The sequence below is a fragment of the Schizophyllum commune genome (genome assembly GCF_000143185.2).
Source record: "Schizophyllum commune H4-8 unplaced genomic scaffold SCHCOscaffold_1, whole genome shotgun sequence".
Taxonomy (NCBI): Eukaryota; Fungi; Basidiomycota; class Agaricomycetes; order Agaricales; family Schizophyllaceae; genus Schizophyllum; species Schizophyllum commune.
In genome coordinates this window covers 3,762,178-3,787,873 of record NW_026089538.1, presented here as the reverse complement: position 1 = coordinate 3,787,873, position 25,696 = coordinate 3,762,178, and the positions used below count along the sequence as shown (strand labels likewise).

General features: G+C 59.1%; 9 protein-coding genes across 9 annotated transcripts; 5 read left to right on the top strand and 4 right to left on the bottom strand.

The window, feature by feature from the left end:
• Positions 1-236: 236 nt before the first annotated feature.
• SCHCODRAFT_02608339 (uncharacterized protein) lies at positions 237-2,672 on the top strand. Its single transcript, XM_003034782.2, has one exon. It carries the CDS (start codon positions 306-308, stop codon positions 2,451-2,453), a length of 2,148 nt encoding a protein of 715 aa, XP_003034828.2. The 5' UTR covers positions 237-305; the 3' UTR covers positions 2,454-2,672.
• A 101-nt stretch (positions 2,673-2,773) lies between these two features.
• Positions 2,774-4,750, bottom strand: SCHCODRAFT_02608337 (uncharacterized protein). Its single transcript, XM_003035610.3, has 6 exons — positions 4,525-4,750; positions 3,980-4,474; positions 3,859-3,927; positions 3,745-3,804; positions 3,573-3,693; positions 2,774-3,386 (listed from the first exon to the last, which is right to left on the bottom strand). Exons 1-6 carry the CDS (start codon positions 4,641-4,643, stop codon positions 2,907-2,909), a joined length of 1,344 nt encoding a protein of 447 aa, XP_003035656.2. The 5' UTR covers positions 4,644-4,750; the 3' UTR covers positions 2,774-2,906.
• A 281-nt stretch (positions 4,751-5,031) lies between these two features.
• On the top strand, positions 5,032-6,003 carry SCHCODRAFT_02040092 (uncharacterized protein). Its single transcript, XM_050341586.1, has 2 exons — positions 5,032-5,820; positions 5,877-6,003. The coding sequence occupies exon 1, from the start codon at positions 5,133-5,135 to the stop codon at positions 5,778-5,780; it is 648 nt and encodes a 215-aa protein (XP_050203145.1). The 5' UTR covers positions 5,032-5,132; the 3' UTR covers positions 5,781-5,820; positions 5,877-6,003.
• Positions 6,004-6,823: 820 nt separating this feature from the next.
• Positions 6,824-7,360, top strand: SCHCODRAFT_02683448 (uncharacterized protein; the record flags this gene model as incomplete). Its single annotated transcript, XM_003034784.3, has 1 exon — positions 6,824-7,360. One exon carries the CDS (start codon positions 6,824-6,826, stop codon positions 7,097-7,099), a length of 276 nt encoding a protein of 91 aa, XP_003034830.1. The 3' UTR covers positions 7,100-7,360.
• A 254-nt stretch (positions 7,361-7,614) lies between these two features.
• SCHCODRAFT_02683447 (kinase-like protein) lies at positions 7,615-10,241 on the bottom strand (the record flags this gene model as incomplete). The annotated part of the gene is made up of 5 exons (XM_003035611.2): positions 7,615-7,929; positions 7,965-8,058; positions 8,113-8,328; positions 8,378-8,803; positions 10,182-10,241. 5 exons carry the CDS (start codon positions 10,239-10,241, stop codon positions 7,790-7,792), a joined length of 936 nt encoding a protein of 311 aa, XP_003035657.2. The 3' UTR covers positions 7,615-7,789.
• Positions 10,242-11,463: 1,222 nt separating this feature from the next.
• SCHCODRAFT_02485383 (kinase-like protein) lies at positions 11,464-15,014 on the bottom strand (the record flags this gene model as incomplete). Its single annotated transcript, XM_003035612.2, has 5 exons — positions 11,464-11,891; positions 14,127-14,211; positions 14,267-14,473; positions 14,525-14,938; positions 14,985-15,014. Coding segments are annotated over 5 exons (1,164 nt in total), but the record flags the coding sequence as incomplete, so codon positions are not given.
• Positions 15,015-15,855: 841 nt separating this feature from the next.
• On the top strand, positions 15,856-19,460 carry SCHCODRAFT_02608325 (uncharacterized protein). Its single transcript, XM_050344312.1, has 5 exons — positions 15,856-16,939; positions 16,989-17,408; positions 17,460-17,923; positions 17,977-18,154; positions 18,211-19,460. Exons 1-5 carry the CDS (start codon positions 16,020-16,022, stop codon positions 19,064-19,066), a joined length of 2,838 nt encoding a protein of 945 aa, XP_050203144.1. The 5' UTR covers positions 15,856-16,019; the 3' UTR covers positions 19,067-19,460.
• Positions 19,461-19,611: 151 nt separating this feature from the next.
• Positions 19,612-21,007, bottom strand: SCHCODRAFT_02608324 (uncharacterized protein). Its single transcript, XM_003035613.2, has 2 exons — positions 20,175-21,007; positions 19,612-20,111 (listed from the first exon to the last, which is right to left on the bottom strand). Exons 1-2 carry the CDS (start codon positions 20,890-20,892, stop codon positions 19,738-19,740), a joined length of 1,092 nt encoding a protein of 363 aa, XP_003035659.1. The 5' UTR covers positions 20,893-21,007; the 3' UTR covers positions 19,612-19,737.
• Positions 21,008-21,830: 823 nt separating this feature from the next.
• SCHCODRAFT_02485443 (uncharacterized protein) lies at positions 21,831-24,106 on the top strand (the record flags this gene model as incomplete). The annotated part of the gene is made up of 2 exons (XM_003034786.2): positions 21,831-22,469; positions 22,523-24,106. 2 exons carry the CDS (start codon positions 21,831-21,833, stop codon positions 24,104-24,106), a joined length of 2,223 nt encoding a protein of 740 aa, XP_003034832.2.
• Between the last annotated feature and the right edge of the window lie 1,590 nt (positions 24,107-25,696).

Below are 25,696 nucleotides of genomic sequence, written 5' to 3'. Positions count from 1 at the left end.
GAGGACCATCAGCAAAGATTGTTTTACAGAATCCAGTCGCTCTACGACGTTTGTCTGGACTGATCTTCCTTGGAGTGCGTACGAGACGCGGAGGAAAGACAGCAATTTGACGCCGAGGATTATGGTAAAGAAGAGGCGACGCGTCGCGAAAAATTCATGGGTACGCGCCCCGGCAAATCCCGGCAGCTCGGGTGGCGTCGTTGCGGACCGACAGACCGGCTGACTCAGCCGATCGCCACGGGACGACGACCTCCGCTCGGGATTGAGCACGCCCTCCAAAAACAAGCTTGCCGACGTCGCGAACGATGGCCAATGCTGTCTCGCCATCGTCCGTGAAGGCGGTCGCCTCAGCGTCCTCGCCGTTCTCCGAGCTTCTGCGGCGGTCGCGCTTCGCCTCCTTCGACCCTTACGTCCGCCAGACATACGTCGCGCCCCAGAGCTACGCCCAGCGCGGCAACTATGGTCTCAAGCGCTCTATCAACCTAACGCAGAAGAACTCGGCGATCAGCTTGAAGAGCTTCGATGAGCGCGCGTCGTACACGAACTGGACGCCGGCAGAGTCCAATGCGCGCTTCATCCGCCAGTTTGACGAGCTGCACGTGAACCCGAGGCCGGCACCGAGCAAGCCTTGGGCGAACTACATTGGCACACAGAACCAGTTGCACTGGCTCATTGACTCCGAGTCCTCCCCCGGCGAGGGCCTGTCCTACGGTCCTCCCCCAGAACCCGACACCCCCGGCAAAGGCGGACGGTATGGCGCCTCCCGCTCCGAACCAGTCGAGCACACGGCTATCTCTGTCCCCAATCTCACCGCCATGAAGCCCCGCCAATTCCGCACCTTCGTCAAGCGCTTGCGCGATGCCCGTCCCGAGTTCCGCGAGTACATGAACCAACTCGCCGACGCACCCCGGGAGCGGTACGAGAAGTTGCAGAAGAAGCGCGATGAGGGGGAGAAGCTCACCAATTCCGAGATCGACTTCCTCGACCGCTACCGGGACGCGTCGCAGCAGCCCCTGCTCGGGCTCGCGCAGAACCCCGCGCTTGACCACCGTGCGCGCTTCCTAGGTGAGCGCACGCGCGCTGAGTTCGAGGACAAATCGCAGCACAAGATCGAGCAGCAGCCCCACCGCGTCGCCGGTCTCAACTACGCGCACCCGACGCCGTTGGAGACGCTCGCCTACACCCGCCCCCGCCCTGGCTTCATCCTCCAGCCCCAGAGCTCCAAGCAGGGCAGCAACGCCGCGGAGGGCCTCGCCGCCAACTACATCGCCGGCTTCGCGGGCATGACCGCGCAGCTGCGCAGCACAAACGCGCCTGGGAAGCAGCCCCTCCTGCGCCAGGCCTCGCGCTACGACCGCACGCTGCAGCCCGTCCTCGACCGCGCGCAGCTCGCGCAGTCCATGTCGCTCATGCGCATCATCCCCGGCGCGGTCCGCCTCTCCCGCCCGCCGCGCGTCGTCGGCAAGACCACGCAGGACATCGAGCAGGGCGTCGACCTCCAGGCCGTCGTCACCGCGAACGTGGACCCCGCGCGCGAGTTCAGGGTCGGGAACTCGAACACGCCGGGTTCACCTGCGTACGTCGCCGCGCGCGGTGCGGCGGAGGACTTGCAGGCGGAGATCGCTGCCCGCCACGCCAGCATCGATTTCGTTAGCCGCGATGAGGGTCGGGAGGTGTCGCGCATTGGGGACTTTGAGTACATGGAAAACCCGCTGGTGCCGAACCAGACCGCGACGCGCAAGCTGAACGTCGAGCAGTGGCTCGAGCTGGCCGAGTCACTCGCGGAAGCGGAGAACCCGCTCGAGCGCGCGCTCGTCCTCCTCGGCGAGGAGGGTGCGGCCCGCTCGATAGACCGCGCGCAGCGGGTCGCCGAGTACGAGCTGGACACCCTGATCCCCTCCCTCGATTCCAACGGCGTCGCGGAGCTGGCGGAGGTCGCTGAGTCGGTGCAGTCGGCAGAGGAGCAGGCCGCGGCCTCGCCCGAGTTCGCCGGTGTGCTCGCGCAGGCTATCCTCGCCGAGCTCTCGGAGATGTACACGCCCGCGCTCGTCGCCGCTGTGCTCGAGGGCAAGGAGACCGGCGCCGGGCTCGTCAAGTCGATGCACGCGCTGGTCGAGGAGGCGCCGGTGGAGAGTGAGGGGATGTTGACGAAGGACGCGGAGGCGCGGGTGCGCACGATGCTGCGGGAGTTCCTCGAGCAGGAGGAGACGGTCGCGGAGCCAGTGGAGGAGCTCTTCGAGGCGGAGGAGGATGTGGAGGATGTGGACGAGGGTGACTGGGTGCCGCGCGCTTTCCCGACGGCCGGCGCGTCACCGGCGCCCCGCACCCCGAGCCAGTCGTGGTCGACCGCTGGCTTCCTGGGCGCTCGCCCGCTGGAGCAGAACACGAAGGAGAAGAACAGCGCGATGTCCGTCCTCGACCAGCTGTCTCGCCAATTCGGGAAGAAGCGATGATGGCTTACTTACTCTACTTACGGTAGCTTACTTGCACTGGCCACGTCGAGTAATGCGGATGTCTACACTGATAATGGAGGGCACGAACCACCTCTCGTCGAGCAACGCGGACTGCTGAAACATGAATGGAAGACCTTGAGCTCTTCAAACCTCTCTGAATACTAGTAATGCACGTCGTGCGCCCAGACCCAGGGCTATAAATGCTGATTTTGAGGCAAAAGGAAAAGACTGACACGGTCTCCCGGAGACGTCTTCATGATGCCTCAGGCCTCACAAATTGCCGCAAAATAAGGTAAGTCACTACCCTCGCAAGTAAGTACACAAGAATGACAATTGATTACTGCTCTTTCCCGGCGACGCTGTACACTGTTTACTATTTACTTCGATTAGGAGATGCGTATAGTCCGACCATGCAAGAAAACTTCGTGATATACTGTAACCTCTAACATTCACTTACAGAAGCAACCTCATCGGCCCCAGAACCTGACCAACAGGCGGTGACAACGCTCGGCTTCCCATGGGCGACGACAGCGCTCGACCTCCCACAGGCGACGACAGCTTGCGATGCCTGCTCACCGGCCGCGGAAGCGGTCTAGGAGAGGTTGGTGCGGCCACGGACGGCGGCCCATGCACCAAAGGGCCCCTTGCCGTCTGCAACGCCGCCAAAGGCGTCGGAAAGACCACGCGCGGAGACGGCGCGACCAGAACTCCGGCGCCCGGCCACTCGCCCGCCCGGCTCACCATCGGCAGAAAGGATGGCGGCAAGCTCGGAGGGAGGTCGAGCGCCGCAATGGGTGGCAAGGATACACCCCGCGACGTCGGGGGCGACGTGCAGTCCCTAGTCGGCGGCGGCGGCGGCGCGATGGTCGACTCCCGCGTTGGCGGGACAGAAATGTCCGCGGTCAGCGGTAGCGCGCACCCAGCGTCCGGCGTCTGCGACGATGCGCGTGATGTCAGAAGGTGATGCGAAAAGGGTATGATGCACGGACGCGGACGGACGGAGGTAGGAAGCGGGGGCGGCACGCGAGGCCCGAGAAGGTGCGCTGGCGGCGGCGGAGGCGAGGGCGCGGAGGACGTCACATAACGAGCGTTCTGCAGAGCAACCGTTGGCGGACGCACCAGCGAGGGAACAATACGCCTACGCTTCGGACTCCGGGAAGGGAAGGCGTTCGACGGTTGCGAGGGTGATGAGGGAAGGACATCAACCTCCTCCTCACCGCGCCTACGCTTTGTTTGAGGTCTGCGACGATACTCAACATCGGAAAGGCAATTACTATTCAGAATTGTATACCTTGGTAATGGCAATGAATTTCCTTCTCTAGGCTCAGACTTTACTATCGCCACCTCGCCACTATTGTGCAGTCCGTAAGCGTTCATCTCGGCAGGACCATACCAGGGGACTCACGCTGACATCGGAGATAGCAAAGAGCTCAAACATTGCTCCTCGGGCTCGCGCTTCACGCGAACGCTGCTTCTGAACTCGCCTCAGCCCTTGCAAGAACAGCCAGATTCAAGCCGACACTCACGGGGCCTCCGAGCGCGGGTGTGCCACCCGGCCTTCCGTGTGCCTCCCACCATCAGCAGGTGCGGTAGGCTGATCTCGCGTAGGCTCTTGCGACCGCGGGGGCGCAGCCGCCTTAGGTTCGTAGTAAATGGATGCTGGCGAATCGCGCGGGGGCACCCAGAACGGCAATGAGCTAAACCCTGGGTGGGCGGATGGATCCGGCGGCGGCGGGTCTTCAACGCGTGGGCTGGGAACCCGCTCTGCCACAGGCTGCGCGAGGGGAGGTTGAGGGCTGCTGTTACCTTCCGCCACCTCTTCCTCCGCCGACGCTGGCGAGGACACCCGGCTCTTCTCAAGCTCAGCCAGTCGACTGAACAGTTCTGCGCTGTGGGTGACTGCATCCGACGGTGGCGGTGGCTCGAGGAACGCCATGGGCGGGCGTCCGTCCGTCGTCGCCCACATGCGAGTCGCCGGATGCGGTGGCAGCGTGTCTGCATTAAGCGGCGGGGACGGTGCACTAACGAACCATCAGTTGGAACAAGCTACAAGTCAAAGCGATGCACGTACGACGTTGAATTGGCCCAAACATCGCGTGGCGCGTCGCCCTGACGTGGGACATGGGCGAGAGGCAGGGAGAAGCAGTACGCGTACGGAGCAGGATCGCGCGCGGGGGATTGACGCGCCATGCAGACCGCGTCTCGCTGGGGCGAAGGAGTGGCTGCCACCGCACCCGATGGTGTGTTCCAAGTTGCGGGTTGACGCGGGTCGGAATGTGGCGCACTAAGGGTCGAGGGAGGGAGGGAAAGGCGTCGAGGTCAATGCAGCTTCTTTGTACTTATACCATTACGGCGCCGGGTCCCAGGCGGCCGGGAGGCTCGCATCGCAACTTGCACGATCAGCCATCGCCGGTCGGAGGCAGCGCGTCGCGCTGTCGCAGGCACCCGCGGTGATCGCCGCGAAAGATGAACACGGCGCCGTCCGTGGCGCGTGTGCGTGCACGACTCTGAACTGTGGCGCGCGCGGTTTCTTCCAAGGTTTAAATTTCCCTGCGCTCGGTGCTCGCCCGGTGCGCTACGGTCCGCTAGGTTCTCGTCGAGCTCGTCGAGGGGCGTGCGGGGCTGTATGGGCCGGCGTCTATGCCGGCAGGAGGACGGCCATAAGTGCGGGAAGCCATCATGGCTCGGAGATGTCCAGGGGGCGCACGAGACGCCGGAATGCTTGCGTGGATGCATCCGATATGGAAACTTCGGCCAACGAGAACGCCAGGGTGGCGCGGCATCCCCCGGTTCTGGGGCCGGCAATCCCCGGGTCTCGACGATGGCGCCGAAAATTCCTGCGGCACCTGCCAGCGCCCCTTCCACTGCCACGGCAACAGCGCCGGAAATGAACTGCATGCGACCGTTGTCTGTGATCGTCGACCGCGGCGACAAGTGCAACGGCTGCCTCGCCGCGGAAGGGTCCTGCGGAACTCCCCGTTAGCCTTTGCCTCCGAGTCGCGTGGCTTGAGTGTTCATGTCGATGTCATTGGCGCTCAAGGATACTTTGCGCGGGAGACTGCGCACAGTCAGTCCATGCCCGAATCCTCGGGGCGCGCGGTGAGCATGCGTGACAGTGGTCCCTCGGGAAACGATGGCGAGCAGGAGAAGAACTTCGCATGCCGTTGTCCGCAAAGACATGTGTACCGTACAGTCGGCAAACGACCCGTTCTCAGTGCAGAACGAAGCGCGCGCGGGACGACACCGCGGCAGCTCACGCGGAGCGACGGACGTCCACAGCGCCGTAACATGACCACGTCGTATGAGCAGGGACAGGCGAGGAATTGATGTCCATTGAGTGGCCGCACATGCCCTCTTCCATTGCGTCGTATGTGTTCCGCCCTCCCCCCAACCTTCTCCCACTCAATGCTGATGGCGCGTTAGAGTGCGGGGTCGTCATCTGTTGACAGTCGACGCGTCGGCTCGGGCGAGAAGTGCGAAATGGAGATCACATTCACGGAAGGCCCCGTGGATTTGCTGCTAGTCCAACCTGCCGTCACTAAGTAGCCGGCAATTTGGCTCGTAGACCCTCACCTGATATCAGATCGTGTGCAGCGTTCGCGCTCTGGCGCTCTTCTGATCCTCATAAGTGAGCACAGATGATGTTCATTGCGCGGAGAGAAGCTTGGCGTAGTCCGTAACGCAAAGCCTGAAGTGGAAGTCAGCTGTATGAGCGAATGACCAGCTCGCTCAGTAAACATTCTGAGATGAGCTCAGCATACCGGCCGAGCTACGCCAAACCTAGCGCGAGATGTGAAAGCCTTCCAGCTCCAATAACACGCAGAATGAATGCATTCCCTCTTCCTCGTCTCGAGCTGACGGGCGGCCGACAGAAACAGCCGACGAGGGAGGACGTACGAGGAGCATCTGCTTGACGTGCGAACTGGGCAGTTGCTGGACTAACGCCTCCTGCAACGAATCAGAATGAGTGACATCCCATACGTTGTTGGAGTCGAAAGGACTTACAGCCTTGATACTCACGGCCTACGGCCTTACTCACCGACGTCCAACCGAATATAGAGGAGACCTTCTGGCGCACGTCGCACGAATCTCCATGGGCATTGCACAATTATGATGAAGAGGCGTGAGAGGCTCTCCCGCGTCCTCGAGAGACGTCCCCTCCCTGTGACGAGACACTCTCTCCCTGTGATGCGCCCACCAATGACCCTGCGCTTGCATGTTGATGAAGTGGATATATTGAGCATAAATCTTCGAAATGGACACGATGCGAGCAAAATCTCGCCATGTGCCAGGGAGGGTGGGAGCATCATCTCGCACGATGAGCCGCTTCGGCGATGGTCAATGAATCGCTTGATTTGCTTCATCACCGTATGGATCGCTTCCTCGCCGGTCTCATCTCGGACGGCACGCAGCACAAGCCCACTGTCCACACAGCACAGAACCATTGTCAACGTCTGTTTGCCGAAATCAGTGACGAACGCGCACGAGTCCAGGCCCGCCAGACGGACCAGGACGAAGACGCACTCACAGCAGCAGTGGACTTCGGCACTTTAGCGCCCTATTTGATGACTGGGCGCAAGCGAGGGGATCATTACCGGACGCAACGGTACGATGATTGGTCTGCCATGGTAGACTACGATGATTGATATCGATAGGGTCGTGCGTTGGGCCTTAGGCCGGAATAAGCAGGTGACGTCCGGTGTTGCAGACTGGAAGGGCGCGGCGAGGGGGAGCACGCGAAGACGTAGGACCGCAGAGACGAGTCCAGATTGCAGAGCATACGCGGTAGCTCCTTGTAGATTGCAGACGGAGGGCGCCATATAATCATCACAGAACGACCATTGGGAGGATAAATGGGCGACAAGCAGACCTGACATTTGGCGAGGACCGAGAGCAAAGTGGCCGGCAACATCTTCAGGACGCAGGCGAATAAGTTCGTCATGCGCAACGCATGTGCAGCCGCGCGAGTGAGTAACAGAAGGTCAGAAACTCGTTCGTTAGTCTTCAGAGACAGTAGTTAGTGGGTGTACCTCCCACGTCGCGACGGACGATGCGATAGGGGTCCGGAACGGCCCGAGCCGAACATCGAACTGACACGATCATGTGACGGAAAGTTCGACTTCCTCCCGCAAAGTCTCTAGATTATGGTGGGCGGTATAATAAGCGCAGAGTGGAGGGCATGCAAGGAGACATACAGTCATCATTAGGGGAGAATAACTATGATACTGGTAGTAACCAAAGATACGCAACGAACGGGATTACAAGCCACGAAACAAGAGTGCCGAGAGGAGAGGCCAATGTCAGGAGACGTGGATCATGGCAGCGATACAATCTCTTCAAGAGGTGTCCATTTGAACGTCGTGTTCCCCCAGGTTTGGTCCCTGCGCGTTAGTGAGATAAGGGTCCTGGAGGGCGTCGGCAGCGGTGACCCGCTCAGCGGGGTCGAATTTCAGAAGGCGCTGCAGGAGGTCGATCGCTAGAGGGAAGTTAGCACGATTGACGTATCAAAACGGCAGCACTTGCATTCCGGCGTCGCCTTGTTCACGAAATAGCTCAGAGGAAGCTTGTAGGTTTTTGTGGGGAACCTCGAGTCGTCAACATCGAGCTCGGGCTATCACCGTTGTTAGCAAAGAACGAAAAGGAGATACACAATACGCACTGCATCCTCCTTCATCTTCTCCAACTGCTCCTTCGGCGGAACCCCAATGATGCGCGAAATGGCATTGAGCTGGGTTTGGATATCTTTTCCCATAAACAGTGGTGCACCCCGGATCATCTCCGCGAGGATGCATCCGCAGGACCAAACATCGATAGCTGGGCTGTACGAAGTCGATCCAAGCAGTAATTCTGGCCCACGATACCACATTGTCACGACCTAAAGGGGTTAGAAATAGCGAGCGCCACGAAGTACCAGGCGAGCACACCTCATTGCCGTATCTCTTTTCAGGAAGGCCTATCGGGCGTGATAGACCGAAATCACCCAGCTTGAGCTCGCCTTTTGAATTGACGAAGACGTTCTCCGGCTTGAGGTCGCGGTGTATGACGTTGCTATTGTGGCAATAGGCGGTGCCCTCGAGGAGCTGCTTCATGAACGAGCGAGCGACGCCGGGTGCCAGCGCGCCGCAGTTCCCGTGCGTCCGCATGTAATTCTTGAGATCGCAGTCGCAGAAGTCGAAGACGAGCGTGAGCAAAGACTCGGTGATCATCATCTCACGAAGGCGGATGACGTTGGGGTGCTTGAGATCTCTGAGGAGAGTCACTTCGCGCATGGCGGTGTAGGGAATCCCGTGCTCTTCGTCGAGGGTGGTCTCCTTAAACGCCACGAGCTCGTTCGTGACCAGAGAGCGGCCCTAGTAGCGCCTGTTCAGTTGACCTTGCTTTTCAGCGTGGCGCGCGACACACCGCACTGTGGACCCAAAACCGGGTTGTAGTCACCCGACTTTTCACCCGATAAAAGCAGTTAAAGAAACCGGTAAATCGAGTGAAGTCAAGGTATTTTAACCATACAACATGGTGACTTAAGTAGGTGAAAGCACCCTGAAAGCGGAGTGAAGTAATGAGTGAAAAGAGCCCGGTTAGAACCCGCTGGTTGGGTGAATTACGACAAAACCGGGTTAGATGGTCCGTCAGGCCGTTTTGCTGCTTACAGGGCATTCAATTGGCAAGAGCAACGAGTGAGTATACGGAATGTTTAGAGGGCGAGCAGTAAGAACTATTGAAACCCAGGGGTCGTACATAGGGATGTGCGGGAAGTGAAGCATTGCCGAGGGCGTGTGGACACCAGAGAGTAATGACGGGCTAGGCATACGCGACCTGGCGCGCGATGCCTTCACATGACTGGTATGTAGGGCACATATCTGCGATGGTGTCAGTACGTATGACGGGCGCACGTAGCTGAGCACGCACCTTAGCTGCACCGCGCTGAGGCTATGACGCGGGCCTACGGCCTGTCTTTCGCGCCTTCCCGCACCTCTTCCCTATTATGTCACGTCCTTCGGCTCTCGCTGTCTCTCCGAGGGCACGGTGCACGTCGGAAAGGGAGGGATCATGGGCCAGGGGAGTGGTGGAAGGAGGCAACGAACGCACCGCTTTGACCGCTGGACGTGGCGTCATCATTTTTGGAGCACGTGACAGACGGACTTAGAGATTTCGTCGCGTCTAGCCTATGATCACAAGTGAGCTTGTAGCAGCCGTGAACGGCCTTCCTCGCGCGTGACATCCTTTCTACTGGTGCGCGCGTACTTATTTTGTATACTTGGACTATAGTCTCTTGATTGCTAGCCACGGTAAGACTGAAAGCACCGAAGCCAGAAGCAAGCCTCATGTTATGGCGATGACACAGCAAAAAGCTGGTATTCGTACTTATCAGCAGCGAGTAGTTGTACCGCAATCACGAATCCCTCAGCCTCGCGACATTCTATAGGCGATAACCCACAATATTATTGCAATACCTAATTCACCCTGTTTTTACCCTGCTCAACCATGTTTTAACCGTCGCAGTGGGTGAATTTGGGACACGACCATGTTATTGGGTGAAGGCACCAGTGACTGTAACCCGGTCTGGGGTCCACAGTGGTACCTTGTATACGGTGGCATACACGCCTTGCCCTAACGAAAACTCATGAGCTCTAGTCCACCCCCCGATAGGAATTGGTGACGCACCTAGTTTCTCGAGCTAGACATGGCCAGTGAGTAAAGAATATCCTATATGACGGCGCGCCGACGCACCCTGAGGTAATGGCTGATGGGTGCATTCCGTGTCGGCTGGGGGCGTTGCGCGGCTGCCATGTTCAATGTTGACTGCCTCTTCGATGCCACGGCTTATAAAGGAGGATCAAGCACAACATACCCCCAAAGGTCATTGCGAAGGACTTCGTGACCATGCGGATCTGCATACCTGTTCCGCACGAACACAACAATGAGGACTCGGAGGGTGTTGTGCGGATGCCGACGCGAGTCAAAGCATCCGACCTGGCTCGAGGAAATTGCTAGCGAAATCCGCGTCATTGAGACTGTGTTCATCAGCCATCCCAGTAATCCTAAAGTTGCATGCAAGTCATAAGCTAAGCCGATCTAGCGAAGAGCGGTGGGAAAGCGAATGATTCCTGGCGACGCCATTGTGTTCCCTTGAGGTCAATGCGTCGAGCACCGTGCTGCAAAATGAAGGCTGTGTATTGCAAGACGTTGGTTTAGAGTGCGATAGAAAGTGGAAAGACTAGGTAGTGTCGCGCTACAAAAGTCACTGACAAGGCGACTCCCTCGGATGCAAGGCGCGAGATGAGAATTCGGTGCAAGTTCGGTATGGCCCGGCCGGTAATTGCTGCTCCGGTACCGGAGTGCCAGATATACACGACCACGTGATGTTCAAGTTACTGGCGCGGCGCTCACTCCCTTTCGAGCTTGAATGCGAGAGTCTGGAACTTACGGATCATGAAGGCGAAGACTTGATAGTAGCGTACAGTTCTCAAATGGCGGGATCAGAGGGTCATGACGGTCATTATATTGAGATCGTAAAGGAGCATGCACTTGAAAGGTACAAAATTCCGGTTCGAGTCCGACAGAAGTCACACGATTGGAGACCACTTACAGCATTTTGCATAAACCTTGTCTGGTCCGCGTCAAAGGAAAGAAGAAAGAGTTTGCTTGACTTAGCCGCGAGACGCGCATCCGGACTTTGCCGCGCAGCCTGGCGCGTGATGCGTCGCGCAAAGTTGACCCATTCTGCTGCCCCAATCCTTGCCAGACCAAATCAGGGTCTTTGTGGTGTCTCCAGAGAGCATGTACACCGTCATAGCACTTGCGAGAAGCCGCTTCAAACTGCATGAGTGCCGTTCAAGTAGGCGAAGCGTTGCCCCGCGCCAAGTGATGTCACGGTTGGCGGATGTGCTGGCCAGTGTCGTCTACGGCTAAGTCAAGCAAACTTTATCTTCTTCCGCGGCGAGCACCAGACAAGGTTTTCGCAAAATGCTGTAAGTAGCGCAGCTGCTGGCGCACCCCAGGAATTGCCGCACTACCTTGACGAATGTCCCCACCAACCAGTCTCACCGCCTAGATTGTTGAAATTAACCGCAGCCGTATCGCTGATACTGCTGCGCCTGCCAGTACCGATGACCGTCCCAGCACTGCACCTGAGACCATACTTGAACATATGGAGACCGGTCCGCGTAGGCTGGCGGAGCCCTCGAAGGCGCGCGCATGTGCTGGGCAGGCGCCCTTGGGTACGCGGGCACGTATTGAGGAGGTGCCCTGGCGTGCGCGGGCGTGTATTGAGCTTGCGACCTCCGGTACGTGGGCATGCTTTGAGACGGTGCCCTCCGATACGCAGTGGCGTATTTGGAGGAGCGCGCGCAGGTGTGAAGTATGGGTGTCGGAGGGCGTTGTCGGCGGTGACGCGTTTAGCCGGGTTGAACTTCAAAAGGTATCGAAGCAGCTCGGAGGCTGAAGTTAGGTTTAAATACAAGGGTGAGAACGGGATGACGAAGGAAGGGAGATAGTACCTTCTGAAGTTGCTCTCGGCACAAATTGGCGCAAGGACCTGGGATAGCGAGGGAGGGTTCGGAACTGGGGCCAGCGCTGAGGTGAGTCCGTGCTGATAGGCGGACGGAATCCACGCACTGAATCTTTCATCATCCTTTGCAGAGTCCTTGTCGCTGGCGTGCCGATGACACGCATGATGCAATGAAGCTGGTGTGCCTCGTCTCGCCCTTGACACAGCGGCGTTCCCCGAATCATTTCCGCAAAGACGCAACCACAAGACCAAACATCGCCCGACGCGCCATATCCCTTCGACGCCGACGGCAGCTGCTCCGGCGCACGGTACCACAATGTCCCGTACTGAGTAGTCAATATCTGGCGTACCATCAAACTGGTTCGACTCACGTATGGAAGGCTCGAGCTTTCATCAGATCCTGGCCAACATTCGCACGCGCAACCGAAATCGGCCAGCTTGAGAACCTTCTTCGAATCAATGAGGAGGTTACTTGGCTTGATATCGCAGTGGGCAATCCAGCTACTGTGGCAAAAGGCGGTCCCCTGAAGAAGCTGGAACATGAACGATCGAACTTCGTCTGGTCGAAGCGCGCCGTGATTTCCATGCTGCTGCATGTACTGCCAGAGGTCACTGCCACAAAACTCGAGAACGAGCGTAGGCTTCATGGCGGTGCGCACTACGTCGTGAAGTCGAATAACGTTGACGTGCACGAGCTTCTTCAGGAAAGCGATCTCGCGGTAAACCGCTGTGTCGGCGCCGGACCGCGTCACCTTGAGCGCCACAATCTGGCCAGTATATCGGGACCTAGCCTGCGGGGCTTTAGTCGACTCCTCCTGCGTGCACGACCACGTACCTTGTATACATCGCCGAACGAGCCCTGGCCTGAAGGCGTGCTTTAATCATCATCTGGCCGACAAGCCGCAGAGGGACTAACCCAGTTGCTCGAGCTGAGATATGTTAGATCAGCGAATATATCTCGAGTGAGCTTGTGACGTACCCAAATGTAATTCCTTTCTACTGATGGCAAACTTGACTGCATCGCTGCCAGAGCTCTGCGTGTTTCCCAATGCAACTCACCTTATAAGCATCCAGGATATGTGCAAAGACCTGGCAGTCCATGAGAAGACGTCCTGGCTGCTTCGATTCTTCGCTGTATGCGATTGTCGGATCGGGCGAGCGACGAGGATACGTTCCGGATTGGGATAACTCAAAGGCTTCCTATTTGGGTATCCTCCGGGAAGTCCCTGAAGCTTTCCTTCCGTGCAGATAATTCGCCAGAAGGTACCCGTTATTTGGACATATACTTGCTTCGCTGTCAGCAACTGTCCATCATGCTTGCGCTGGTATAGACCACTCTAGCGAAAGGCTATGGGAAAACGGATGATTCACCGCGACGCCATGAGGTCGATGCGTCGAGCGCGACGAGCGCCGTGTCACGAAGTGCTAGCCATATATTACCAAACATTGATTTAGAGAGCGGCAGGGAATGGAGAGTCCAAGTGATGTCGCGCTATACCAGTCTCTGACAAGGTAACTGCTTCGAATGCAAAACGCGGGATGAGCGCACATCCAAGGTCGGTGCAACCCGGCAATGGGCTGGACGCACGGTCACGTGATGTTCGCATTCCTGGCTCGTGGCGTAGGTTGGCGCCTTTCAGTCCCTTATAGAAGGCAGAGTTCAAGAAAGAGATTGTTATTTCTACATGTACGTCCAAATACAGCGATCGTGATACATCAGGAAAGCGGGTCGTGAAAGAGTGGAAAGAGAACTGGGAAGTCCTGTTTCGCCGTATCTTGCGACTTAGATATAAACTGCCTGCGTTCACAAGTCCTACCGCACCTTCAGCATCGCAGTGTCACTTAGACATACAGCATCTCCAGCGGAATGCGCTCTGACCTGATAAGGTCAACCCCAGGCTGGCGGTCGATACAGATTGGCCTCGTTTTGCCAGTCTCCATACGCGGCTCCAAACCGGACCCGAGGTCTTGCCTGCGACTGTACGTAGGCCGACGGCGCCACCATGAATTGTTTGAATAGATGCACACCGGTGAGCCAGAGCGCCTTTTCGGCGGTGATGCGCTTGGCCGGGTTGCACATGAGGAGGCGGTTGAGAAGATCGATTGCTGAGTTCAGTTGAAGGTGAGGGTGATGGATGTATGAAAGAGGGAAGATAAAAGCGCACATTGCGGCTTTGCCTTGGGCACGATTTGCCCCAGGGGGCGTCCCCGGTAAGCAGTAGATGATACTGACTGCTCGCGAATTTCGGGCTGTTATGCGGTTAGACAAAAGTACGAAAGCCTATGGTCTACGCACCGAGACCACTCGCATCTCCTGCAGCTGTTCTGGCATCGGGGTCCCGAAGTCACGCATGATGCAAATCATCTGATCTTCATCGTCTTGCCCTCGGAATAATGCATGTCCCTGAATCATTTCCGCAAAGATGCACCCACAGGACCATTCATCCACCAGCTCGTTGTGCGTCTGTGCTCCTAGCAGTATCTCCGGCGCACGATACCACAGCGTTGTGCCCTACGGATTCAGTATCTCTCGATCGTCGTGCCACAAAGCAAATTAACTCACGACGGGCGTATACATAGTCCCAGGACCACCGATCTTGCGCGCGGAGCCGAAGTCAGCCAACTTGACTGTGCCCTCTGAATCCACGAGCAGGTTTTCTGGCTTGAGATCTCGGTGCATGATCCCGTTTCTGTGGCAAAAAGCGGTTCCCCCTAAAAGCTGATGCATGACCGCGAGAGCAGCGTCCTGATCGAGCGCGCCCTGCTTTCCGTATTGACGCATGTACTTCCGGAGGTCACTGGCGCAGAACTCAAGAACGAGGGTAGGCTTATTCTCGGGGTCAATGATATCGCAAAGGCGAACGACGTTGTCGTGCAGAAATCTCTGTAAGATATTCATCTCGCGGAGAACGCTCGTGTCGCCTTGGCGGCGTGAAACCTTGAGCGCCACAGTTTGGCCCGTGCGTCTGCAGCGGCCCTGCGCGTGTTTAGCGAGCTTCCCCGTGCGTGCCGAGGCAGCACACCTTGTATACAGTCCCGAACGTGCCCTGGCCTGTGGGCACGCTTTAGCCATCATCTATTAAACTATCACAGGAGAACCAACCCAGTGACTCAAGCTAGGGGGTTGCGTCAGCGCAATTCTTCTCAGCGGGCTTGCGGCGTACCCAATCGTAATCGCTAGCTTGTGGTGGGAAGCTCATGGTTGTCGTAGCTCTCGTTGTCCCGGAACACGCCCCGTCTTATAATCAGCCAGTGTGATAGACGCAAAGACCTGGTGGTCCTACAGGGAAGGCACGTCTGCTTCGATCCTCCATTGCGAGTCTGGCTTTGGTCGAGCGACCTTCCATACTGGGATAACTAAAAGGCTTCCTAGTCGGGCGACCTCCGAGAAGGACCGTACCTGAAGCTTTCCTTCCGTGCGGATGATTCGCCAGAAGGCATCCGCTGTTTGCACGTGTATTCGCTTCGCTGTCAATAGCGGTCTATCATGCTCGGGCTGGTATATATGCCGGTCCTGGCCTTTTGTCTGCCTCAGGACCTTCCTGCCTCTCTCCTTCATCAAGGACTCTGCGAGTCGAGCCGTGTAACAATAAAAGAGAACGCACGACAAACCACCTCGCCATGACCCTATCGATACATTGACACTCATCTCAACGTCTTCGCTGCGCTGAGGGCCACGCTGAGTCCCTTCCTGCTCATCTGAAGCGCATGAGAGGGGGGAGGCAATTTGCTTCATGAAGAGAGTGAAAGTGACGGAATACTTGCAGACACGGCTCGTAGCGTCACCCAGACATCGTGGCGAGAGTCAAGCTCGCCCGCCTGAGGCCGTGGGAGGGCGCCACAAAAGCCGGAGGCGCTCGATTGGGCAGCCTTACGTCAGGTCGCTCACTTGGCCCGCACGCATACAGTCTGGTTACGCGTAGCGCCCGTGCCTACTAGGATTTTTCTGAACACGCTGCACTCGATCGAGGGAGGCTGGAGAGAGCGTTCTGTGCGCTGCTTGCACCGGATCCACTAGATTTGCCCCCTCCTCAGACTGCCGGACGGCCCCCCACACGATGACCGCCTCCTTCGCCGCGTACGCTTCGCAGTTCCTTACTCGCCAGCCCCAGCAAGCCAGTATGGCGTCCTCTCAGCCGCTCTTCTTCTCCTTCACCACCGACGGTGGCGGCGAACTGGATGATTTGGACGACCCCCACTTGCGTGGTGCGGGGTCAAGTACGCGCCATGATCGGAGTGGGGAGGCGGGCCGTCACAGTCGCAGCGAGGAGCCTGTCAGCGACGAGGACGAAGACGACGACGGGCCCTATTTGCGACTGGATGAAGGGACGAAGCCCGCGGGCGTACGTGCCCCATTGATCGCTCAGTCACGCCGCGTAGCAGATTCGGACGCAGGCATCGGCGGCTGGCTCGCTCATCACATATCACCACTTCGGGCGCCTAGTCTGGATGAGGGGGACGACGAGGATGACGAAGAGGAAGAGGACGATGCCTTCGCGCAGCCCGATGTCGAAGCACAACCTGAGCATCCACGCTCTCTCTCCCTTACCGCCAGCCTCCTTCCCCGACCAGCCCCTGGCACGTTCCATCTGCCAGACCCCCGCCATCTACCCCGCGGACGGCGAAAGTACAACGATGCACCATGGCTCTCTGCGTACCTCTTCGCGGTATCGGCCTGCGTGTTAGGCGCCTTCCTACTTCTCATCCTCGCACATACTACGCGACCACCAAACGGCTCTTCATCGAAACTGCCGTATGCGACACTACTGCGCACAGTCCCCCTCGTCTGCGTTTCTGCTGTCGTGGCGGCAGTGCTGACGTACGTTCATGTACTCGCGTTACGATACGCAGTCCGTCCTGTACTCGCCGCCACCGAAGCATTCGTACCTGCCGCACTCACCATCTGCTCGATCTGGGCGTTCGCTGGGAGCTTTGTGACCGAGGACGGTGTCGAGCCAACTTGGGGAGAGACTGTTGGGTGAGTCCTAATCTCAACAAGTCGGCGCGCATGCTTACCACCTTGACAGCCTTCGTCTGTTCGCTCTCATCCCCCTTGTTTTCGCAGTCATCACTGGCAGGCGGCTGCTGCGCGGTCTGCCGCGCCGCCTACACGCCGCATCCGCAACTCTGTCACTCGTCACCGATGTGCTATTCGGCGAGCTTGCGCGACCATTCGTGGCCGGCGGAGAGCCGTACCTCTTGGCTCTGTCCCCGGCTCTCCTTCTCGCCGCACTCCTTGCGAGCATTCCCTTCGCCACTGTTGTGTTCCGACTGCTGCTCGTGGGATACTTCAAGAAGGAGGACTCTGGTTATGCGTGGAACGTCAAAGGATGGGCTCGATGGGCGCTGGTCGGTGCAATTGCGACATGGCTATGGACGTGGGCTGTAGCGCGAGGTATCCTGCGTATGACTGCGGCAGGTGTCGTGGGGGCATGGTACTTTGCGGGGTGAGTTGTCTGCGTTATCTTACAATCTATTCTCCCACTGATGATCTGCAGCGCGGAAGCACCCCGCCATCGTCCTACCGATACACACACCATCCACGCCGCCCTCTTCCGTGCCACGCAGACTTCCCTCGGCACCGTCTGCCTTGCCGGCGCCATCCTCTCCTCCCTCCGCGCCCTCGCCCTCATTTCCGCGCTCCTCTCCCGCTTACCACCATGGCTCACCCTCGGCGCTATGTCTACGCACCCGGTCGCCAACATGCTCAAACCCGTCGCGCTGATGGCGGCCTCGGGTATCGCGTGGGCGGTGCGGTGGCTGGAGACTGTTGGAGAGGGTGTTGGCGGTGATGCGCTGGTGTATGCGGGGTTGACGGGGGAACCGTTTTGGAAGGCGGCGGGGAGGAGTGCGGCGTTGGCGGGGCCGGTGGGGAGCACGACGGGGCCGTCAGGTGGGCAGCCGTTGCAGGAGCGCGGTTGGGGGTGGGCGAGGAGGCAGAGGCGCAATGGGTTCGGTGATGGTGAGTATTTGTCGTCGTTCATCAAGGGGGTTTGCTAACGGCCTGTTATACAGCGCCTCTTGCTCTCCTTACTCTCGCACCATTGACGCTGTGCCTACCCTTCGCGCTGGGCGCGTACATGTTCACCGCGCACACGCTCGGCGCGCCCAACGAAGCCTTCGGCGCGGCCATCCTCGTCGGCAGCGTAGCAGGTCTCGTCGGTCGGTTCTCCATCGGTGTTGTCGTGGACTGGTGAGTCGTATTTGGCTGTCCAATTTGTATGTCACTTATCCCTTTCGCGTTTTCAGTGCCGACACGCTCTACCTTTGCTACTGCATCGACAAGGACGCGGGGCAGAAGCGCCGACCCGAGGTCTTCGCCCTCTTCGAATCACTCGAACGCGAGCCGCGACCCGACGCGCCCGCCCGTCAACGGCCAGAGGAAGCTCAGCTCTTCCTCGGCGGGCAACCCAGCCAGCCCTCTTCCGGCCGTCCTGCTCGCCCGTCAAGACAAGAGCAGCAGCTGTTCGACCCGATGCAGGAAGGGCAGGAGGAGCAGCTGTTTGGAGGTCGTGGGCAGGAGACGGTAGGGCAGGAAACGAGGACGCATCCCTCGCATCCGTCGCAGGGGTCCGCGGGGCGTGCGCCGCTGCCGTTGGAGGGCAGCGAGTTCCCTGTGGATCGGAGCCCGAGGAACGAGAGGCGGGCGAGCGGGAGGCAGGCGCGCGCGCGCTCGCCGTCGGTGGACGACGAGGAGATGGAGCCGGCGTCGGGGTACGATCTGCGGGACACGGGGCGGGGCGAGGGGCGTCCCCACGGCGGTGCGAGCGAGAAACCGGCGCCGGAGTCCGAGGAGGATATCGACCCGTTCCACAACTCCTTACATGACGAGCTGCCGGGGGAGATGGAGGACGAGAGCGGGTTGGGCGGTGTGGGGAGCGGGCAGTCGACGGTGGAGGCGAGCCGGCGCTCGGACTTTGACGCTAGTCGGCGGGCGTCGGGGAGTGGGCGATTTGGGGTGGACGCGAGCCGGCGTGAATCTGGCAGCGGCCACCTCACCAGCAGCGCGCAGCAGAAGATGTCCGCGAGCCGGGCGTCGATGAGCGATGCGTCCGTCGATGACGAGCCTGGGTCGCAGTTCTTCCCCGGGTCGGGGTTTTTCTGAGCGGACACGAGGAGGACTGAGCAAATAGGCACGGCGGGTGAAATCCTTGGACGGATCCGGGAAGGGTGAAGGATGGGTCCCCCATGCATATCGCTATCGAACGCTTCCAGCATGCTATATAGACGGATAGGTATCTTCACTTCCTCTCGTTGACGTCCCGCACTCCCTCTCGTTCGCTGTAATCTCTCACTCCGCATCCTGCCTCCGTGGCCAACGCCCGCAGTCTCCCTTGGCCGCCGTTCCAGCGTTGGGGAAACCCTCACATTGTCTCATAGTTCGCGGAAGGCACCGTTTCTTGCTCCCATGTCACGACACGTACACTGGCTCCTGTATCTACGTCTCTTATTTACGTCGTGTGTTATTGTATATAGTATCATGCTTTGGATTTGGGTATGCGTGGGGTGAGGTGGAAGAAAGACAGCCAGACGGCGCGGCAGCAGCGGAAGTGAGGTTCGCCCGAGTCACCCAGCCGAAGTCAGCTGCCAGCAGACTCATGTATTCGAGACTTTGGAAGACTTGGGAGATCCTTCACTTGAGAATGGTCCAGGGACTGGGTGGTGAAGGTAATGCTACATTCTTGTTTGAACATATGCTAATAGGTGTTGTACAATGGTAAGCTATAGAGTACAAGATTGTTCTGTCCGTGTGCTTCTCAAATTTCTGGTCCCAATCTACTCCTTCGAATTCTCAACCTCGCCATGCTGCTCCTGCTTGCTCCCCGAGTCGTGCTCGGCCGGCTCCTCGCCTCCGCTATCCTCCTCCAGGTTGCGCTTCTTCAGCACGACGAAGGCCTCATCGCTGCCGCCCGCGTCGTCTGCAGGGACAGTGGTGATGGGCGCGTCAGAGGGCAGGGGGCGGACACCTTCCGAGTTTCCCGCCTTTTGGAGGAGCTCCTTGCGCTGCTGCTTGAGCTCGTCGAGCTCGTGGCTGACGAGGCCGTGGCCGCCGACGGGGCCCCACCAGGAGGTGGCGGCGACGGAGCCGATGATGCAGGTGCCGACGAGGAGGGAGAGGTAGAAGCGGTACTGGGAGTACCATTTGGGGGCTGGGGAGAGGGGGTGAGGTCAGCGAGACGACGCCATCTGAATATATACGCGCATATACTCACTCCACCCGTGCCAGGTCGCGCGCCAGTCGGCGTACCACATACCCGTGAAGCCGAACCACTGCACGAGGAGCGCCATGACGGGGTCGAGCGCGAGCGTCGGCCAGGCGTAGAGGACGGGGGCGGCGCCGAGCGCGAGGCGCGCGTAGCCCTTCTTGCCGCCAAACTCGGCAAACTCCATGCCCCAGTGGAGCGCGCCGAGGAAGGAGAGGAGGACGGCGCCGTAGGTGACCTGCACGTCGAGCGCCTGGTGGAGGATGGTGATGGCGAGGCCGGGGTCCATGCCGGCGGCGGCGCCCGAGGCGGCGAGGCCGGCCTGGCGCGCGAGGTAGGCGGTGGCGACGGAGGCGCCGACGTAGGGGATGCCGCCCGCGAGGCCGAAGACGAGGACGGGCTTGGGGACCTGGCCGGCGACGCGCGCGGTGGTGGCGAGGAAGGACGCGTCGGGGCCGGGGGCGGCGACGGAGTCCTTTGCGTAGTTGGCGCCGGCGATGGTCTTGGCGACGTCGCCGCCGACGTTCCCGAGCTCCTCTTTCGCGTTGAGTGCGGCTTGGTCGAGGGACTGCGAGCCGGGCTTGTTGGAGATGGAGGAGGCGACGGGGCGGGGGGATGAGGTGGTGATGGGGCGTACGAGTGCGGCGCGGAGGCCGATGTTGAGGGGGGTGAATGAGGAGGCTGGGCGCGCGCGGAGGGCGCTGGCGGTGAGTGTGCGGATGATCATGGTCGTCATACACAAAAGTGGGAGAGTAGAGAGAGCGACAGAAAGCTTAAGTAGCAGGGTGGGCGGCGCGCCTGACGTCAGAAGAGGCGTCAGCAGGGGACGCGACGATCTCGTGCGAGAGCATGACGAGGCGCAGACGCGTCGCGTACTTCGCGTCCCGAATGACCGAGCCGGGGAGAGGCTGCTTGACAGAGGAAGTTTCGAAGCGCGTCATGAGGGCGGAAGCAGAGACGCGTCGAGGTGATGATGGCCGCGGGTGATGGGATGGGCGATTCGCGATCGGGGGATGGGAAGGACGCGGACCGCAGCGTCAACGCGCGCCCGGACTTGCCGGCGGCTGCATGCGATGGGGGGCTTATCGAGGTAGGGACGTGCGTCCAGGCGAGGGAGGCGGTCTGCAGCGGCGATCGCATCGGATAAGCCGCGGAGGTAATCGTGCGCGCGTCGGGCACGCGCTAGACTCGAGACCAGTCCTACCGCGCTGGGTGCAGGACCCAGAAGGCAGAAGGCAGAGGCGGGAGGCGGGAGGGACACCTTCGGTGCCGGTCGGAAGGATCGGACCGAGCAAGTCAGAGGTAAGGGAACACCCAGCGCGGGGACTGGAGGATCTCAATTACTCGTTGGCGTACGAGAAATTATTCCCACGATTTTGTGTGACTTAGAGAAATTTCGATGAAAGCTCGCGACCCGAACAACGCTATCAGTCTGAACCTCCATTGTTCAACGCAGCTATGTCTACCAAGCGCACCCGCGATGATTCTGATATCATCTCCGAGCCCGAGAAGCGACGTCGCATTGTCCAATTCACTCCTACTTCCCCTCGCAGTCCTGCTGCCGCGCATACAAGCGTCTCAACCATCCTGCCTCGGACTCCGTCCGGAGGGCTCACACGCCGTCGGTCGGCATCTGCACCCTTGCCGTCATCACAGCTCAGTGAGATGGACCCTACACCTAAGCGACGTGGCAGACCCACTATCAGAAAACCAACGGGAGAGGAGAGGAAGAAGACGAAGGAGAGACGGAAGGCGGACCGTCTCCTGCAGAAGGAAGCGGTCAGCGCCCAGAAAAAAGCAGAGGCGGAGGCCGAGAAGATTCGTGCTCGCGCATCAGCGCTTGAGCAAGAACAAGCCGATGAAGATTCACGGGTCTGGACGGCATTTCAGGCCTTGCGAGCGGACGCCAAGGAGGGTGGGTACGGGTTCGGGACGTTCTACAGGTTCATGTCTGCCGTTTGGTCGTCGAAGAACCCGCTGTTGTCCTCGGCATGGTCCAAATTCTGTCAGGCGCACGGGGAGGAGCTCATGGATCAGGTTCACACTCGCGCGCCAGATGTCGCCGACTCCTGGATGATGGAGAAGCTGCTGCCGACAATCCGGAAGGAGGGTGCTGCGATAAAAGACATCATGTCGCGCTCACGCAGCACCTCGCTTACGCACCTGATTAGCACTTTCTCGCTCGAGAGACTAAGCGATGATCTGCAGGCCGAAGCGCCGCTGCTCTGGTCTTTGCTCTGCACTGCTTCCGGGACCTTGGACGCAACGGAGGAAGCCCCTCGCACCCAGCGCGATCCTAAAGTTGTAAGCGATCTGAACCCTTGTGATATCATGAGAACTGACCATACAAACGATAGGTCTTCACTACGATGTGCGCGATGATGGGCATCTTGCAGTCGCAGCGCGCGAACGACTACCAGACGACTCTTGGGCTCTTCCTCCTGGCGTCTGGATCTGCGAAGCGCGAAATCGAGGTCCTCTCGCACGCGGGCATCTGTACGTCGTATAGCACCATTCTCGACCACGTCAAGAAGCTCTCGGCTGAGGCGACAGACCGCTACAATGCCCTCATCAAAGACAGAGCGTGCATCATTTGCTGGGACAACTTGAACATTGCATTTCGGAAGGATGCACAGCGCATGGGTTCGACTGACCACTTCGACAACGGCACCACTGCTACTGTAGTGCCGCTCTTCGATCCTACGACGGCGGCATCTGTGCCCCACGGCACCCTTCCCTTCGACATGGATGAACCCCGCATGACGCGTAAGCTTGACATCCCCTACGCACCAGAGGATCTCTTTCCCTCCGCAAAGGAGGCGGAGACTGTTTCCGAGTGCTGCCTCTGGCAGCTGAAGCGCATCGCGATGGATCACATCCCCGAGCTGGCTCGCCTTCGGAACGATGTTGGAGGCTGCCCCGAAGTCGACCAGATCGCGGTCCATAAGACCGAGCAGCACCCACTCCCAGCTATGAAGCTCGATGAGTCGTGCATCGATGGTACAATGAAAGTACTGCTCACCATCTTCGAGAACCTCGGCATGACGAACGAAGACTGGAAGAAGCACGGGCTGCTCTTCGTCGATGGCGATCTCCTATCCATGCTCCTTGTCGACAAGCTCCAGACCGCGAGGCGCAACAGCGAGGACGACGTGGATGCCCTGCGCTTCTTGATCCAGCGCTTCGGGATCTTTCACTGTCAGATGGCTGCGGGAAGGATGGTCGTGAACGAGCACTGGGGCAAGCCGAACTCCGAGTGGCCAGGCAGCCTGTGGTGGTCGAATACGGTGCTGGGTCGAAAAAGCATGGCAGCGGGATGGAAGGGACGGAAGGCGACGCCGTGGAAGCAGTCGCACGAGCTCATCAACATCACGCTTCCTGCGCATGTGAGGGACGCATTCCGCATTCACTGCGCGCCACTCCCGCTCAAGACGTGGGCATCGGAAGCGTCCGTCGCCGACTTCGATCGTGTCGCACGTACCGTCCTCCAGAAGCTGTTCGGAACGCCGGTCGTCGATGCCCTTCGTCAGCAACCAGATGCCCTGCGAGACCACGCACACGAGAACGTACTGCTGTTTAATCGCGACGCGCTGTTCTACGTCGAGTTCACTCATGCTGTTAAGCATGGCGATATTGGGCGTGTCGTGAACATGTTGCGAGTGTGGGGACTCATGATGCGAGGAGTGGGTGCAATGCCGAAGTACGCGGATGTCATATTTGAAACTCTGGGCCGCTTGCGCCGGTACCCGCCTCGTCTTCGTCAATTATTCCTTCACAACTGGCTCGTCAACCTCAGCGGCAAACCAGGCGGCTTCAAGGGTGTCGACATGATGCAGGAGCATCAGAACCTCTGGGCGAAATGCGTCTACACTGCGAAGGGGGTGAACAAAAGCTGGGATTGGCTCGCGATGGTCACTGTATGCATCTTCGTCGAGCCGTAGCAGGAGATCCGAGACAAATGGTCCTGGCACTAGCCGCAGGCACCCCATATATTTGACCCGGCACTAGCCGCTGGGGGCTGTAGCCACTCTCAACACCCTTACCTTATTTAGCTGGGTCAGCGCGGGCTGCCTGGTTCGTACTGGGATCACAGGCCCTCGGCAGCACTGCCGGACGGTTCGCTCGTAGGTCAGGATAGGGTGGCTCGCGCGTAGCAGGCCCTGCACGTGCGCTCCCGATCACTTGCTCTCCGCGCCTAGGCTGCCGGCTTACCACTTGCCTAGCGCTCGTCAATAGATGCCTCCTTCATATTTGCCAACCATCTGTCTCGGACTGGCTTCAGTGAGCCCACGAAGCATCTTACGCAGCAAGAAATGACTTGGAGGTCTGGCTAGTGAGAAATAAAACAGTCTGTGCATTCTCGGACGTACCGCAGCCTCCCAGGTGCGCGGCCTTTTCTTGATCACTGTGTGGTGGTCTAACGAGGCTCACGACAGGCTTTATGTCGCTGTCGGAGACGAAACCCATCAAGAACCCTCCGAGCCGCCGCTGGTCCGTTCTGCTGCGCCTCCCTTTCCCATTGTACTCTGAACCCTGTATATTCATAAGTCGCTGTACGTTGCTATCTACTTCTCTCCCGATGTCTATATACATTGTGTCTGTCAACAATATCGTAGGACTCCATTGTCTCTTGAGATCAACATGTTTGCTCACCCGTGGGAGTTTTCTTCCTGTGTTCTCGCTGCCTCCGCCATCTCGCCACCCTTCAGTGACCAGCCCAGACGTGTTTTAATCTTCCCATGTCCTGGCGCATTTGAGTCTCCTGCGAGCCCAAAGATCGTCTTTGATTTACAACGGTCATTGGGCGGCAGCTTCAGCGGGAGCTTGGGTATCTCCTGGTGCGTCCTGATATCTCTGCACGACGACAAATCTCTGACGTCTCATTTTCGCGCCGCCATCTAGTTGCTCTAAGGACTTCTTTCCTTGGAAGACAGATCTGCATGCTGGGCAGCCCTCACCATTACATCGTAAAGGCGTGACACGCATTCGGCTCCCAGCATCCAGCAGACATCCTGGCCTCCGCGACATTTGGCGCTTAGTCGCTTTATCCCCCTCGCCGACAGCACGGAGCGCTCCACGAAACGAAACAAGTACCACGTCGCATGGAGCTAGCCCCCTCGATCGAGCCGCATCCTTTCCAAGGCGCGTCAAGTCCTCATCGCGCCAACACCGCCATTGCGCGGGACTTATCGTATATGTGCTGGTGCGTATGTATTGTACGTGTTCTGCGCGTCGAGTGCTGCTCACATTGCTGCGCAGATATGCTCATGCACCCTCCTGGCGGCTGCGCTCGCGTACATCGGAGGCGCTTTTGGTATTGCCAGGTATCGCTAAGGTGCGTGCTCGTCCGAATACCATCGAGGATCTTGCTCACTATCCCGTCGCAGCGGGCGTACTTCCCCCTTCGCACGCGTCTGTTCGGTTACTTGCGCCTTTCAAAAAACGGCCAGCAGGCGCGCTGGTCCTCTCCACTGCTCAGGCGACGCGCGCCCTCGAAGCTGCCGCGTGTCCCATGCTCCTGGTCATTCGTC

Bases quoted from the DNA above. Each gene is read 5' to 3' on its own strand.
- SCHCODRAFT_02608339 (XM_003034782.2), top strand. From the start codon at position 306: ATGGCCAATGCTGTCTCGCCATCGTCCGTGAAGGCGGTCGCCTCAGCG.
- SCHCODRAFT_02608337 (XM_003035610.3), bottom strand. From the start codon at position 4,643: ATGGCGCGTCAATCCCCCGCGCGCGATCCTGCTCCGTACGCGTACTGC. The intron at 4,475-4,524 runs GTACGTGCATCG...ATGGTTCGTTAG, and splicing joins GTTTGGGCCAATTCAACGTC to TGCACCGTCCCCGCCGCTTA. The intron at 3,694-3,744 runs GTATACAATTCT...GTATCGTCGCAG, and splicing joins AATTCATTGCCATTACCAAG to ACCTCAAACAAAGCGTAGGC.
- SCHCODRAFT_02040092 (XM_050341586.1), top strand. From the start codon at position 5,133: ATGGCTCGGAGATGTCCAGGGGGCGCACGAGACGCCGGAATGCTTGCG.
- SCHCODRAFT_02608325 (XM_050344312.1), top strand. From the start codon at position 16,020: ATGACCGCCTCCTTCGCCGCGTACGCTTCGCAGTTCCTTACTCGCCAG. The intron at 16,940-16,988 runs GTGAGTCCTAAT...CCACCTTGACAG, and splicing joins ACTTGGGGAGAGACTGTTGG to CCTTCGTCTGTTCGCTCTCA. The intron at 17,409-17,459 runs GTGAGTTGTCTG...GATGATCTGCAG, and splicing joins GGGGCATGGTACTTTGCGGG to CGCGGAAGCACCCCGCCATC.
- SCHCODRAFT_02608324 (XM_003035613.2), bottom strand. From the start codon at position 20,892: ATGATCATCCGCACACTCACCGCCAGCGCCCTCCGCGCGCGCCCAGCC. The intron at 20,112-20,174 runs GTGAGTATATGC...CCCTCTCCCCAG, and splicing joins CGCGACCTGGCACGGGTGGA to CCCCCAAATGGTACTCCCAG.